The sequence below is a fragment of the Pseudorca crassidens genome, chromosome 6, assembly GCF_039906515.1.
Source record: "Pseudorca crassidens isolate mPseCra1 chromosome 6, mPseCra1.hap1, whole genome shotgun sequence".
In the NCBI taxonomy this organism is placed as follows: domain Eukaryota; kingdom Metazoa; phylum Chordata; class Mammalia; order Artiodactyla; family Delphinidae; genus Pseudorca; species Pseudorca crassidens.
In genome coordinates, this window is record NC_090301.1 from 88,520,278 (window position 1) to 88,537,956 (window position 17,679).

General features: G+C 34.7%; 1 protein-coding gene across 1 annotated transcript in view; it reads left to right on the forward strand.

Moving 5' to 3' along the window:
- The window catches only part of LRP1B (LDL receptor related protein 1B), a 1,616,178-nt gene that overhangs the window by 894,599 nt on the left and 703,900 nt on the right, over positions 1 to 17,679 (forward strand). Inside the window, exon 19 of the mRNA XM_067742376.1 lies at positions 2,347 to 2,463. Coding sequence (XP_067598477.1) covers positions 2,347 to 2,463 — 117 coding nt within the window. The remainder of the gene's footprint in view (positions 1 to 2,346; positions 2,464 to 17,679) is intronic.

Here is a 17,679-nt window from a genome sequence, read left to right on the forward strand (position 1 = left end):
AATAATACAGGAATATTGAACCCTACTTTAAAATTTCAACATTGAAAACTTCAGAATCATATGTTTGTTGGGCTCCTTAAACTCTGTTAATCTAAAGCAACTTATTTGTAAAAAGGGAAAAATCAGATATTACATAAAATATTTTAGATTCAGGGCCCTTATCCACATAATCAAAGCAAAATACATACTGTAACAATTTTCCTCGTCTTTCTAATTATAGCCACTGAGAATAGAAACACTATATCCAATCTAATGTAACAAATCAAGCCAGAAATGTTTCATTTGTTTTTCTCAAGTTATGCTTTAAATATTCACCAAAATAGGTATACATCTTTACATAGCAAGTATACTTTTCTTAAAGGAAATAACTAGTATATGACTTTTAAGAAATTATTTTAAATGACCTCTGAAACCCTAATTTATGGAAACCCATTCTACTGTGTTCAGATGACTTTGAACCATACTCTATTTTATATCAGTATTAAAGTTCACAGGGTGTTTTGATGAAATAAGAACACATCCTTCTGACTCTCAGGCCCAGGAAAAAAGAGGACATCTATAAACTAAGCAGTGTTCTCTAATCATAGTCACAGGAACTCAGACCCTAATTGCTCCGCAACTGTCCAATCTTTATCTCACCCAAATATTGATAGGTCTGAGTGTCCCCTTCCCAACATTACCCACTCTTTCCTTTGGTCCAGTAAAAAGAAGGAGTGCTGGTATACTGATAACTCAGGAAAACAGGTTTGTAGCTCAGAGTAACAGAAGGAAAAAAAAAAGAAAAACATTTAAAAATAAGTATGTGATTTGCAGAGACATGGAAGGACCTAGAGATTGGCATACAGAGTGAAGTAAGTCAGAAAGAGAAAAACAAATATCGTATATTAATGCATGTATGTGGAATCTAGAAAAATGGCATAGCTGATCTTATTTGCAAAGCAGAAATAGAGTCACAGATGTAGAGAACAAACATATGAATACCAAGGGGGAAAGCTGGGGCGGGGGGGGGGGGGGATGAATTGGGAGATTGGGATTGACGTATATATACTACTATGTATAAAATAGATAACTAATGACAACCTACTGCATAGCACGGGGAACTCTATTAGGTGCTCTGTGGTGACCTAAATGGGAAGGAAATCCAAAAAAGAGGGAATATACGTATATATATGGCTGATTCACTTTGTTGTACAGCAGAAACTGACACAGCAGTGTAAAGCAACTATACTCCAAAAAAAAAAATAAATAAAAATAAGTATGTGACAAACTAAGACCCGGGAGAAGAATTAGGGAAGCTATCCAGGCTCTCATGCTTTCAAAAGTTGATCTGATCATAATAGAAAAAGGCAAGTCAAACCCCCTGTAGAACATAACCCCTTCACTGAATAATTTTAAAGCACTGCCTTCAGCTACCAGAGAAAGCAATGTTCCCTGTGTGTGTTCATTGAAAACCTTAAGAGAGCCCAAAGCAAAGTTCATTAGTATACTTTGATTAAAAAGTCATACATTTTGGGGGCTTCCCTGGTGGCGCAGTGGTTGAGAATCCACCTGCCGATTCAGGAGACACAGGTTCGTGCCCCGGTCCAGGAAGATCCCACATGCTGCGGAGCGGCTGGGCCCGTGGGCCATGACCGCTGAGCCTGCGCGTCTGGAGCCTGTGCTCCGCAGCAGGAGAGGCCACAACAGTGAGAGGCCTGCATACCACAAAAAAAAAAAAAAAAAGTCATACATTTTTATATAACTGTGCTTAAAAGTAAGCTTTAAAAAATCCATTTTAAGGCTAAATGTATGTTTTAGAAAATGTTTTCTGCATTGTTGAGCCATACTTGAAATCATTCGGAGATCAAGAAATAAATGCATTGAAAATGTTAGAGGACAAAGACAATTCTGACCCCATAACTGGAAACCAGTTACCCTGATAGCTCCAACTCCTTCCTCCTACATTGCAGCAAGTTTCTTGATTTGTTGGAAAAGGCTATGCAAAATTGTTTTTCGTTAATTAAAATAAAAGTTGGATGAAATTTAATTCAGCCATATATTCATAAGCATGTGCTGGGCAAAAATTGTAAAATAATGAATTCATAGCTTCGTTTATGGAAGTGTGTGAGGATTACAGAATATCTTGTCACTTAGCATTCATTTTAATTGAAGGGCAAAGCATGTGAACTTTAGAAAAGGCAGGCAAGCTGGCATTACCAAAAATTTAATAAAGGTTTATTTTAAAAATATGTAATAGAGCAATGTAACATCTTATGTGTGAAAGGGTAATTGCATGATCTGTTTTATCCTTAATGTTGTTCAAAAGGCCTCTAAATTTATTCTTTGTACCGTAATTGATCATTTTAGCCAGAACATGCCAGGTGGACCAGTTTTCTTGTGGAAACGGGCACTGCGTTCCCAGAGCATGGCTGTGTGACCGGGAAGATGACTGTGGGGACCAGACCGACGAAATAGCATCTTGTGGTAAGTTGTGAGTGAAACATGCTATTAGTGGAGACGGTATCAAACAGAAGATTCTATCACTATAATCTCTCTTAAAAGGCTATTTATTTCTCTATAAATACAAGTTGACAAGGCAGAAGATCTGTTACTTTTTATTACTGCCTTTTGGGCCTGAGTGTGTACTTTAATGATAACTGCAGAATATGTCCCATTCATGAGGCAGTAACCATATCCTTGGCTAAAATAAATGGACCCAAACATTGCAGATTTTAGTAGGAGGTGGTTATTATTAGGCTAACAGGACATTCTCAAATGTTCATTATTAATCTTATGTCTATAATGATTAAATTTTTCAAACTGAATAGCTCATTGAGTGACATTTGGAGTAAATGAGGAGGACATGTTTCTTGTTTGTATGCATGTTATACTCTTGGAGCAATAAACTATACAGGCTGAGAATACATAGTTGGTAAACCATTTGTTTCATTTCTATAGTTGTATAATTCTGAAGGACAAAATTTTTATTAGTTTAAAACGTTTTTTATTAACAAAATTCCTAATCACTTTCCACTGATCTTCCTATTTTTAAAAACAATAAATATTTATTATTACATAAAGTTGCAAATTTAATTACCCCCATCTGTACCCATGTATCAGGAGGTTGTGTTATCATTTGTCTCAGTAATGTATAGTGAAACATAGTGAAGGAATGAACCAGGTTTTCTAAGCCTTGTACTTTATTTCAGGCATGGCTATGGATTTTTAAAATTACTGTGGGGAAACATAAGTTAGACATGCATAGCACATTTATTAAAATAGAATACAATTGTGTATATATTTTTAATAATTTGACCCCATGTTATAATATTTCTAAGAGTAGGGAAATAAGAAGACAGTTTTGTAACCCTTCAATTTAAATGGCTCTGTTTAGGGCATGCATTCTCTGTTTACCTAAAATTTTATTTTTTAAATGTTTTTTTATACTAGACTAAGTCCCTGTAGACATTTGAGTTTATAGCCTCTGATAAAGTAAAGATAAAGTAAGTATTACTAATTGACAGTTGACATTGTAAAGAAGATAGTAGAGATGTTGCAAAAAAAAAAAAAGCAATAGAGAATCATACAATTAATTGTACATTTTACATGTAGAATTTCCAAAGCCTGTGATTGAACAGTGTATCCTCTCTCTTTTCCAATGTCCAGACCAATCATGTGGCTTCTAGACAGCTCTATTTTTTAGAAAACCTTAAATGCTTTTCTGTTCTTAGTATCTCCATCCAGAGTATACCAGAAAGGTAATGAGAAACCTGAAAACATTAAATACAGATAAACCCTGGAATCAAAGTCCCAAGTCAGATAAGAAATGCCATGAAAACAATATAGACTAAGAAAATACATAATGAACTCTTTAGAAAATTTCGATTAAGACTTTGAGCTGACTTATTTTGAGTAACAGGTCTAGAGTAAGACTTTTTTCTTTATTTTAATGATAACTTAATTGAATCAAAGGAGAAAAACATTACCCTAAAATTTCAATAATAATAAAAATAATTATGCCAGCAAACCAACATAATTTTCATGAGGGGAGGGGAAAAACGGGTCAGAGGGAGTCCAGACACATACTTTCTTACTGAATCTTTACAACAAATCTATTAGAAACATATTACTGTCCACGTTTTACAGTTAAGGGAGTCAAAACTTAGAGACATGAGTAACATGTGTGAGATCACAAAACTAGTAAATAGCAGGACCAAACCATGAACCCAAGTGTGCTTGAAACTAAAACTCAGCCATTTCATGTTGACCTTGTTTGGGAGCCAAGGACAGGGTGCAAATAGGGGGCAGATAATGCCATTATATTATACATATCCATAAATATCTTATTTAAATGCACATCCACCTATAGTGAGTTTTATTCATTGGTGTGTTGGTAAATCTTTCAACATCTCCTAGTGGAGAGGAGCCCTGATCTAGTGTTTGCCTATTTTTGTGGTTTAAATACTTCCACCAATGCCAATATCAGGTTGCCAACATGACTCTCTGAATGTAGAATTGGGAAAAGATGTGCATACCAATATACAGTATTTCTGTGGTACAGATAAAATTGACATAAATAACTTCAAAAGCAAAATAATTAGAAAATTATGAACCTTGAGTATTAATTACCCTTTTTTGCAATGTTATTTATTTAATTATAAATTTATGTTTATTATTATTATTTAAAATAATGGCTGTGTGCTTAACAACTGACTCATAGAATCCTTGAAAATTTAAGAATCAGCTCTGCAAGCTGGTACAGATGCCTCCAGTACACCACAGGATGTGTACACATTATGAAATTTAGTTGTCAAATAGTATAGTTCTGAAATATAGAAATTTTAGAGAATGTCAGTAAACCACATGGGTTAGTCTCAGCACCGTTTCTTCTTTACAGCATAAGAACATGTTCCTCTCCAAACATGTTCCTCTCTTTCATAACATACATTTATCTCTCAGATTGTCATTTTAACTCAAAATCTATGTCAATAGAGAAGCTGATAGTGAAGCTCTGGTAGGCACAGTCTCACTTTTAAAGTTGTAAGGGAGAATGGCCTGAATTTCTGTCATAACAGAAATTATCTCTGCACTGAATACAGAATCACAAAAAAATTGTAAATTGTTTACTTCACTGCATTTATAAAAAAGCAGTCACTCTACTTGGCAATAATCCAGAAATAAATATAGATTTAGCTAATTTTCAGTTTTAATAAGCATCATTGTAAAATTTGGACTGATCATATTTCCTTTTCCGTTTGGTGTTAGCCAAGTTCCCATAGATTTAATCCAACTAGAAGACTGCAATCATTTTTTTTTTTTTTACACTTCAGCTCCATGAACCACCTCTGTTATGTTTAAAAACTACTGTTGACACTGAAAAGAATATTAAAATTTGGCTTTAAAAACATGAGAAACCTATGATTAGAAATGTTTCTGGTAGTAATTAGGAGCTGAAGGTACTGTAACGGAGGGTCAAATTTTCAGTGGAATTCACTGTCACCTGTTTACAAACCTAATTCATTCTAGTTACATTTGCCTTTATAAATTAATTGCACATTTTAGGTTGAGATTATATGTGGGCAAGCACATAACTAGGAAGGCCCTTGAGTATTCTCTCTTAATCTTTAAAGAATCTTTTAACTTTTTTAGTAGGTTACCTGTGCAGAAAGGAGAATCTGTAATTTGATGCCGCAAATGACAGAGGAAATGTTAAAATTGTGAAGTTTGTCTTAGAAGTATGTCAAGGAACTAAATGGTCAGTCTCATTTCAAGGATAGGATTTAACACTGGCTCTCAACTTTAGCTGTCAATTAACAAATCACTTGAGGAGCTTTAAAATTACCTGCCCATGCCTCACCCCAGGCTCCTTAAATAAAAATCTCTGGGGATAGGACCCAAGAATCAGTATTTTTAGTGCTTAACAAGTGGTATGAATAGACACTCAAGTTCAAGTACCTTTAAGGCACCAGTTATCACCCTTGAGCAAGCATGGAATCTCTGGAAGGCTCATTAAAAAACAGAATGCTGGGCCCCATTTCCAGAGTCTCTGATCCAGTAGGTCCTGGGTGGCACCTAAGAATTTACGTTTCTTACAAATTTCTAATTGATGTAGATACTCATGCTGCTAGTCCAGAGACCACACTTTAGGAACCACTGACTTAAGGGAACCGCCATTCATATTTGATTTTATCTAACATATACTTGATGACATAATTATGTTTATATGTGCAGAATTAATTTATGATGGGAGCAATTATCCAGATAAATATCATTCCATCTCCAAATTAAAGCATTAAATATAAGGATATTTCATGATTAAATATAAGAATATTTCAAACAAACTTGCATTTTTACCCCTTGGACAATTTATAGTCAAAAACAGTATAGTTGTTTATTTTAAAATTTAGATTAACAATCTTTGGGTTGTTCTATCTTCCAGGTATCTCCATATAGCTTACATTTATTATTATTTTTTAATAAATATGTCTTGATGTGAGTTGGTAACTTCTGATCTGTTCAAAAGATTTAACTTTGGAAAATACCTAAAGTTTATTAACAGATTGAAAGATAATTCAATGGGGTATAAATAAAAATCCACTAAGATTTGCAAAGTTAATATTATTCCATCTTATGGATCTTTTATCTTTGAAGATAGTAGAATTCTGTCTCATGTACTTGGAATTTTACCTTTAAGTATACTTTTAATTTTACTCTATGTAATTAAGGAGCAAAGAATATCAGAAAGAGAATTGGCAAGTATCAGACACAAACAGAAGAGAGAGAGAGAGCTATCAAAAAGAAATCATTTCTGGGTTAAATCAGCATAAATTGTGTCAAAGATATTTTCAACTATATTATTAGAAAAACAAAGTTCTTGATTTTAAGTATAGTATTATTATTTGTTTAATTACAAATAATACAAAGAAAAACTGGATATATGTGTAATAATTTTAATTAATGGGAATTATTAACCCAGTGGAGTACTGATAAAATATAATAATTGTCAGGAACTGCTTTGCCATTCTTTAGTAGCATCCTGGCAGACCCAGTGACCCTGGTAACTTTTTGTTTCTATAACTTGATTCAACCCATTTTAAAACTCCAGTATTGGGGCTTCCCTGGTGGCGCAGTGGTTGAGAGTCTGCCTGCCGATGTAGGGGACACGGGTTCGTGCCCCGGTCTGGGAAGATCCCACGTGCCGCGGAGCGGCTGGGCCCGTGAGCCATGGCCGCTGAGCCTGCGTGTCCGGAGCCTGTGCTCCGCAACGGGAGAGGCCACAACAGTGAGAGGCCTGCGTACCGCAAAAAAAACCCTCCAGCATTATATCTTAGTCAAAGCTTTCTCCTCCCCATTGCCAGCTAGACTTGAGGTTCTAGGACCTTGGATGAGAGGGGAATGTGTTCTGTTTTTTCACTGTCTACTTCTCCTCTCTTTACTAGCCTTAGCTCTTCAGGAAGAGGGGAAAGATGGAGGAGATAGGTAACATCTTTTTAAGTAGGTCTAGTGATAATCTTCTCTCTGCTTCTCTGCATGTCATAGCCCTCTGACACATGAAAAATGCACCTCTCTTGAAGGGCTCTTATGTGAGATTTTCTGAGAGACCTGAGGTGTCACCCCTCTTCAGAGTTCCTTGAACTTTCTCTTTTTTCTCTGTTTTCTCTTCTTTTCCCTTCTTCAGAGTTCCCTCACATCTAGACCTAGATCTCTTTTATCCCCATCACAGATGGTATACCTCATAGTCTTAAGTTGCTAGAATTCCCTGTGCCTGGTGGGCATCTTCTTGGTTGCATTACCAATATGACAAAAGAAGTTTTGCTATCTTTTGCTGGGTCCACTTTATTTTTCATCTCCCAAATGTGAGCAGGCTGCTCTCCTAATGACCCATCTCTTAGACCTGCCACCACTGTCCATTTTTTCTTCTTCTTCTCTAGACAGGGTAAAATGGTCAGTCTACCTCTTGAGCAAATACAATCAGTTCTCTTTTCTTATACACCCCAAAATTGTCATGAATGATTCTCATGGAGTCTCTCATGAAGCTACACAGTCTGAATCTGTAACTTTGTCCACAGGATCACTCTTTAGATAACCAAAGGCACATGATGTCAACCTAGACTTTCTCTTTTCTAAGTTAAACACAACACTTCCTTCAAATTTTCTTACACGAACATTTGTGGGCTCTTTCCCTACCCATTACCCTATTATGCATATGCTTGGATTTTTAATGACCTTAGTAAAATTAATGCCCTAAAACAATCAGTTGATGTTCAATGGGTACAGAGTTTCAGTTTTGCAAGATGAATAATTCTAGAGATCTGTTGCACAACAATGTGAATATAATTATCACTATATAGTTAACACTACTGAACTGTATACATAAAAAATGGTTAAAATGGTAAATTTTATGTGTTTTTACTGCAATTTTTTAAAAAAGTCATGGCCTAGAATTGAACAGAACATAGTATCTCATATGTGGTATTTATACAACAGATTATAGTGGGCTTATTACCTTCAGTAATATAGATTCTAGGCTTCTGTTAAGATAGTCTTAGATGGCAGCCTTATCATGTAACTCACATGTTGAGATCCCAGTCAATTAAAATATCTAAGCTTTTCATATAGACTAGATCACTCCTTTGGAGTACTTCTAATATTTACATTTCAACATTCTTTTAAGTTTTATTTTGATAGTCTTCTGATTCTTCCTTACCTACATATTTTAAAATACGTGCATGGGTGAGGTCCTTTCCGTTTCATACTGTCACTCTTAGACCTCCCTTCTCTGATGACTCTTAACCTTTCATCCAATTTTGTAATTTTGAATCCGTAATGCTAATGATGTCTTCCAGTTTTGTGTAATTCAGAGATTTGATAAGCATAACTTTTCAGGCTGTAACCAAATCGTAGTGACAAAGACATGAACCTTTTGGAAAGCAATTAAAAAACATCCTGGGAAAAACTGATCCAATAATTAAAACTCTGTGGATACAATTTTTAATCAAGTACTCATCCACTTAAATTTATGTCATCTCATCTTGCATGCATGATACTTTCATTTATCATCATAAGACTTCTCAAAAATTTTGCTAAAAAGACGGGAACACTCTGTTTATAGAATTCTTATGATATATACTTACCTGAAAATTGTAGCAAATAATTAAAGTTAGTTTGACATGAGTTAATTTTATTTTACTCATGAGAAAACAGTCTCTTGAAAAATGCTGACAAAAAAATGTTTCAACAAATTCATTCTAAAATTATAGTCATAGATATGTGTAAACTTCACCTCTCTATAGTTTACAAATTTTCACTCATTTTTGGAATTGGGACAATATTATTTACCATTTTCCAGTTTTTATTCCTCTTTCCCATCTTCCACTTATTTCAAAAAGACTGTCAATATTCTGAGATTAAAAATGTTTGATGTTTTATTACTTGTTTGATAACTTGTCTCAATATGACGATAACCATTTTTAGAAATTAGGTAATATATTTTTCTCATTTCTTGGACTTAGAGCTTTAATTTCCTCTCATTCTTGTTTGTTCTTTACTCTCCAATCTGGCAATAATTACTTTTATTAAAATGATGGAAACCAAAGAAATGGAAAAGTTCTTTTTCCTGCCTGTATCTTTCAAATGTATGCTTTGTATCCCAGGTGGTCTTGTTCTGTTTTTTTCTTGTTCCATACATTTATATTTAAACATTCTTATTAATTTTGTTTAGAAATGGTATGCAGGCTTCTGGAAATTGTCTTCCCATTATTCTTAGGTATGCGACATGCTTTTGGATTTGTCTCGGCTTATGATTCCCTTTTTTGCACATACTTGACTGATAAGGCTCTGTATGCAGAAAAGGGGGAGGAGGTTAAGCAAACCTTGATGGAGTATATTAAAAGCCACAAGCAGAAATAATTAAAAACAGCTTTTAGTTCCTTGACCTAACTCAGCATTCCCCCAAATTCTTGCTTGAGAATATGAATCACCTTGGGTACATATTACTGATAAAGATCCCCAGGTTTCTACCTGCCTTCCGCAAAGATTCCCCATTCAGTAGGTCTTGCATAGAGTCCAGGAATCTGTATTTTGGGAAAATCACCTCATGTGATTCTTATCCCAAGATAAGACCGGAGAATATAAACTCTGTGATTTCAAATTCTCTACAAATAAGAATTTGATAGTGCTACTGCAATGAATTATCACAAACATAATGGCTTAAAACAACAGAAATTTATTCTCTCACAACTTTGGAGGCCAGAAGTCCAAAATCAAGGTGTCAGCAGAGCCTCCTTTCAAGGGAATCCTTTCTTGCCTCTTTCAACTTCTGTTGGCTCCTGGCTCTCCTTCGCTGTTCCAGCATAACTCTAATCTCTTGTCTCCATCTTCACAGATTCTTCCCTGTGTCTCTTTCTCTTTCTCCTGTAAGGACACCAGTCACTGGATTTAAGTTCCAGCCTTAATCTAGGATGATCTCATCTCAAGATCCTTAATTTAATTACATGTGCAAAGACCCTATTTCTAAATAAGGTCACAATCATATGTACTAGGGTTTAGGATTGGACATATCTTTTTGATCCATACAGTTCAGTCCACTGCATCTGGGGAACTTTATTATGCCCTATACCACCAATTGAATTATAATGGAGGCTCAGGTATAGGGAGTTTTAAAAGCTGAACAGGTAATTCTAATATGCATCCAGGTTTCTGGAATACCCTCCTAATACCTATTAATTTAGTCCCTGCCTCCTGGTTAACTTCTCACCAAATCTCTCTATAATATTACTCCAATCCTCAAATTCTCTTGCTTTTCCTTTGTATCTAGAGCTCTGCACTAACAGAATTAATTTGCTGGCTCACTAGCCACTGGGCAATAATAATTATAACCGCCTCTATGGTGCTGACAGAAACGCAGGCCTTTAAATCTATCAAAAGTAAACATGAATTCTTCAGAGATTTCAGCAGCATTGATTTCCTCATTGGTTATACACACATTGTATATACATATACACACATATATATGCACACACATACACACACATATATGCATATACTCAAACATATATATAAATGTATAATCAGAATCAAATGAGATAATATATGCAAGATCTAGATAGTACTTGGTATCTGGTATCTAGTAGTCATCCAATAGAAGATTTCTTTTTTCTTCCTTTCAAATAATTTTCTATTCTCAAATGAGAATAGATAGATAGATAGATATTCTCAAATGGAAATATATATTTTCAACTGGAGTTAGAGTTGGCCCAATTGAAATTAGTTCAGAAAATAGCAATATTTCCAAATCCTTATTTTCTAATATTAAATTTAGTGTTTTGAAAGATGTCAGGTTGAAGTCCTATATTGATCCAGGAAACATCATTTCTATAATGCTGAGTTGGCATTCTGCAAACAGAAAGCTGTGTACATATGCCAATATTTGAATCACAAGTTGCTGTTTATTGCTATGACAAGATCTTTTCTAACATTTGAGCAGATCATAGGTGGCTGAAGTTGGGACCCTACCCCAGGGTACTCTGCCACAAAGCGGTCAGGATGTAACTTCTGTGAGTCCTCCTGAGCCAACATCCTTTTCAGAGCCTCATCCTTTTCAGAGCCTCAGCATCCTTTCAGATCCTCCTGAGCCAGCATCCTTTTCAGAACCTCATCCTTTATTGATCTGCTCTCCAAATATTGTGACATCAGCTTTTCAGTTCTCTAGAGTTCACCAAGTCAGGTGTTCTCACCTGCTATGTTCTAGATGCCTGGGTCATAAGAGAAGACAAAAGGCAGAGTTTCTGTTACAGGTTAGGGGAGAGAAGAAAAAAAAAAAACAACATACCTCAATCAGCAAAAAGACAAATAAAATAATTAAAACCTATGACAAGTGCTATGAAAGAAATAAGAAGCTAATGACATTTTAACCTGATGTACTTATGTGTGAATTTTCTAAATATTGATGCATTTTTATTAGCAAAAATTTATACATATCCTCTTCTTTAATATGTATAAATTCTTACACAGGAGGACTGTGTCCTTATATGTTACTGAAATTCTAGGTTCAATATATGTCCATAATCTAGTCCATCTCTATCCCTATTTTGTATATAATTACATATATTTGTGTGTGTGCATAGACACACACTTAGCTTTAAAAACTCAGATAATATATAAAACAAAAAAAAAACTAGTAGTTACTTTACTTCACCCTTTTCACCAACTCCAGTGGCAACCGTTTTTAACTCTTAGCCAAGTTTTCTGGTTACTATTTCCATTTTTTCAGTAAAATGTTTAACCACTATTTCTTGATTTCCCAAAATTATACTTGTCTTTTGGCTTCCTCTTAACTAGAATATTCTGTAAGTTAGTTTTAAATTAAAGCTGTATAAGTAAGTTAAAGTTGTACAACTTTAGAAAATAATGTGTTGTCATAATAATATAAGAAGTTGTTACCTCATGATGTAGTTAAAACCAATGAGAAACTATATTGAGAGAGTGGGAAAGGGAAAGTGTGGAGTACAAAAAGAAAGTAAAACTCTCATTTTTTTTTTTTTTTTGGTGGTACGCGGGCCTCTCACTGCTGTGGCCTCTCCTGCTGGGGAGCACAGGCTCCAGACGCGCAGGCCCAGTGGCCATGGCTCACGGGCCCAGCCACTCCGCGGCACGTGGGATCCTCCCGGACCGGGGCACGAACCCGCGTCCCCCGCATCGGAAGGCAGACTCCCAACCACTGTGCCACCAGGGAAGCCCCAATTCTCATTTTTAATAAAGACATTTAGAAAGGTATATAATTTTCAAAATTTGATTAGTAAAATATTGCTTATTGGTCAGCTTCCATAAATATACGGAAGACTATATATCAATCATTTGTGATTGTCTTCAGTTTTAATCAAAATGATTATAATGTAATTGTTGCATGAGAAAAAGTCTGGTATAATATTTCTTCTTCGGAAACTATTGAGACTTGCTTCGTGGCCGGGGAATTTATTGTTTTTGTAGAATTCCCTTGTGAACAGAAGAAAAATGTGTATTTTTTATAGGTTGCTGTAGATTTCTTTTGACATATAGATGGATAGACAGACTGATAGATGGATAGATGATATTACTCAAGCTTATTAATTTTTTTAATATTCTCTGTATATTTATATTTTTTCCTGTTTAAGGATAACTTAAAAAATAAAAGCTAATTGCTCTGAAATGTTTTTTCTTTTACATGTAAAATGGCAATAATAAAAACTATCTCATAGTAGTAGTTTTATAGTCATGAGGATTAAATAGGAACCACATATAACACCAAATACAGTGTTTGGGTAGTTGATTGTACCACTCTTCCATTGGTTAGTTGGTAGTACTAATTCCCCTTTTTCCTTAATTCCATGCAATGATTAACATCAATGCTGATCTCATTCTATAAGACGATTTAAAATATGGGACGATTTAAAATATCTCTCATAAATTCTGGGAAATTCTAAAGAAGTATCTTTTCAAATATCACCTATCTCCATTTTCTCTCTTCACTGTTTTTGGAACTGTTAGGTTAGTGTTTGATCATTTTAGTCTGTCCTCCATGATTCTTAATCCCTTCCACATTATTTTTAATCTTTGAACTGCAACCATGGAAATTTCTTCAGATCTGTTTTCCAGTTTAGTAATTGTTACTTCAGATGTACTAATTTGTAATTTAACTAGTTCATGCAGTTTGTATTCCAAGGCTCTGATTTACATTTCTAAATGCTCTATTTGTTTGCTTTTCAAGTCTGCCTAATTTTTTTTCTCAGGATGTCTTTTTACATTTTAAAAATTTTTTGTCTTTTTTAAAATAAATTTTGACTTCCCTATTTTATAGTACCTATCATATTTCAATCTACTCTGTATCACATATTTTTAAAATATCCGAAGAGCTTGTGGATCTAATTCTGCCATTTGTTGGATCTGCTGAATTTCACGAACCAGATTTTTTTTCTTTTGCCTTTTTTATTTTATTTTTTTACAATTTTGAATTTTGAGCCCGTCTTCTATGTTTTTCAGCCCTGTGGAAGTCTTATGAGACCTGTCTTGGGATCAGCTCTTCTGAGCACTTGACAAGCCTCAGAAATATTATATGCCCTGAATTAATTTTTACCTTGATTTTTGTAACTTGAGTTTTCCTGAACTATAGAAACTAGAACTTAAGATGCAGTCTCATAATTATACATGTCCAGGGGAGACTATATATGTTTTTCCACTTACAGTCCAGGCTGGAACATCTCTTTGTACTGGAAGGAATGTTATCTCATGCACCCTTCCACTGGGGCTTTAGCCTCTGAGAATCCAAGGTCTCTATTAGTATTCATACCTTGTGTGGAACTGAAGAATTGTCACCTGTCTGATGCTGAAATTAAAACCCAAGCATCTACATTATAATTCTGTCATTCTTCTACTGCCTTTGTGAGCAAAATAACACACACGCATGTGCACACACACACACACACACACACACACAAAAGTTATAGTTCACTAACTATTCTAGTTTCCTGAACCATTTTCATTACTGGACTTGGAAAATTTACATTATTTTCTTACATATTCACCTCTGTGTTAAAATGTTTCATTGTTATTTTATCTAGCATTTCTCATTTGTCTACCAGGTTGCCAGAACTATTCAGTAATTTTTCCAGTTCTCAGTCTCATTTTTAATATACTCCCTGGGTGTTCCTTTGACTTCCAAGGCTTTGTTATATCAATAGTGATCATTTCTCTTTTTCTTTTAATTAATTAATTAATTTTTGGGGGGCTGCATTTGGGTCTTCGTTGTTGGGTCTTAGTTGCTGCATGCGGGCTTTCTCTAGTTACGACGAGCGGGGGCTACTCTTCACTGCAGTGTGTGGGCTTCTCATTGCGGTGGCTTCTCTTTTTGCAGAGCCTGGGCTCTAGGCACACGAGCTTCAGTAGTTGTGGCACGTGGGCTCAGTAGTTGTGGCTTGCGGGCTCTAGAGCACAGGCTCAACAGTTGTGGCACACGGGTTTAGTTGCTCCGTGGCATGTGGGATCTTCCCAGACCAGGGCTCAAACCCGTGTCCCCTGCATTGGCAAGCAGATTCTCAACAACTGCACCACCAAGGAAGTCCCAATAGTGATCGTTTCTGAATCTGTCTCTCAAGTCTATTTACAGCTCCTAAAGTTTCACTACTTCTATCTTACACCATATTGTAGCCATTCTGAAATTCTTACAATTTCTCAAACATTTTATATACTCTGACTTCTAGGCCTTCAGAAATGCCATCTTTCTAGAATATTGTAAAAGCACTCATTTTCCTCCTGTTTATCTGATTTAACCTGAATCTATCATTTGTATCCGCTTGTACAACACTTCCTTTGGGGCACAATATCTAAGATTAGTTTAGATGTGTATGTTGTGTGTTGCAGTAACACTTTGTACTGCCTATATTGTAGCATTTTTCAGAGATTTATTAAAGTCACTTCTTTAATTATATTACAAATGTTTTTCCTACCAGATTATAAGCATTCTGAGAAAAGAAAATGCTGAAAATTGTATTCCCAGTGCCTAGTACCATTCTATTCTATTCATTCATTCATTCATTCTAGGTGATGTATCTCTAAGGCCTAGAACTCTGTCTGGTATAAAGTTTTCAGTAAAATATCTTGAATGAATATCTTGAACCTTTGCAGTAGTTTTCTACTCTGTTTCATAGAGTTGGAACCTGGGGTCAGGAGTATTAAGTAACTTTCCAAGGTCACACATTAGTTAGTGATAAAACCAGGATTTGAACTCAGGTTTGCCTACCTATAACGTTTATATTCTTTATACATGGCATCATATGTGAGATATAAAATGAGGTTTTTATGTAACAACAATGGAAGAGCATCAGAATGAAGACGATTTGGGGTACACTGTTCTCTCACATTTTTCTCCAAAGTGTATTTACTCTATTGGATCTTTGGAAGTCTGTCCTATATAAGTACCAATTCTCTGGGGCCACAAGTAGCGTCAGTAACTAGAAATGTTATATATTTTCCCAGAGGCTATAGTCCTATAATTGCTATAATCTTATGAAGTACTGGTATTTTCCATAACTATAATTTAATTATATGCTTTGGAGTAGGTAAAAGTCAGAATTGGAGTATAAATAGAAGACGTAAGCCACAGAAAAAACAAATTTTTCATCTTTACCCCAGTATTTCTTTGATATAATTTTTAAGGGTATTGGTATGATCAGCAGGGTATAGTGAAGAAATAATATATTTTGGACTAGTATTCACATTTTACTCTGACACTTGCTGGTTATGCAGTGTATCCTTAGGCAAGTTATGCTGTTCTGCAAATTTGGGTTAGTAGTAACAATTGCAGGGCTGTTGTGAAGAGTGTAAGTAATGTATATGTGGCTAGCCTAGTACCTCTTCTCAATAAATAGTAATATATAATGTGAGTATTATTGTCTCTTTCATGTTTATATAACACTTTCCTAACCACAGACTCCTTTATTATTCTTAACATTTATTTTAATTTGAATCTTCTATACATTTTCTACACACTTAATCATGAAGGTCAAATTCATATATATAGGATGTGTAATATGCTCTCAAACAAACCTGTGATAACTGTATTTTGAAACTTCAATAAGTTACTTATAAATATTCATATTGGGGCCAAGGAAGAGGAATAGGTAGGAAAATCCTATATTAGAGACAGGAAAAAACCATAAATTGGATCTGAAATCTACCTCACTGGGAAACATTTCTCTAAGCTTTGTATATTAGATAAATATAAGTACCATACCAACCATGATTACCCTTGAGAGAAAGAGAAAATTGTTGCCGTTTACACAATAGCCTACATAGAACCTGGCAATAAATTTTAGGTGAAAGATATAACAGGTAAATTGAGCATACTACCTGCAACAATGGAAGATTTTTTAACAGTCCATTAATCCATATGATATATTCTATGAGGTTGAAGTAACTATAGAAATAAAATAGTTTTCTTTTCCTTGCTGTAATTTTAACATGATAAATATTCTTTGACTTTGGATCTTTGTGTCTCAAGGAAGATCAAAAGTCAAAGAATATTTATGCAAAATCAAGAAAGAAAAGCTTATGTATAACATTTAAGTCTTTATCAAATATAAGAATTCATAATGATATTTTAACAGAACAAGTATCCAGAAACAAACTGAAATATTGGATTCTATTTTCAACTTTAAGATTAACACTTATATGGAAGAACAGGGAAAATGTTACATTTGCTTTAAAAAGTTTTTGTTTTATTTGTTAGGAGAAAAATATGTATTGTCATTAGATCTCATTTCTCTATCACCATCAGATACTGGTTATAGGAGACTAAGGAGTTATGGACATGGTATTTTCCAACATTAGTGAAAAATGGGTGGAGGCCTATATTAAACTTTTTTGATGGAACTCTTTCTAAAATGTATTTTACATTTGACTGCATTATTAAGCAGAGAAAAGCCCAAGGTAATTTTAACATTTCTTTATTTGTTAGTTCTTTCATGTATCTGAAATTCAGTTACTGTGTTTTATAGGAATGCTGTGATAATCCCAGGAGTTATTCAGGTGATGAGCCCTATTTGTTCCACATTAAATTCTTTTAATGTTGTGCATTTCCAGATAATGCTTCTTCTGACTTCTTGATCTTTAGGACTTAAAGGACTCAAGAGGTCATGTTACAAACCAGGAGTCTGTGACCAGAGAGGC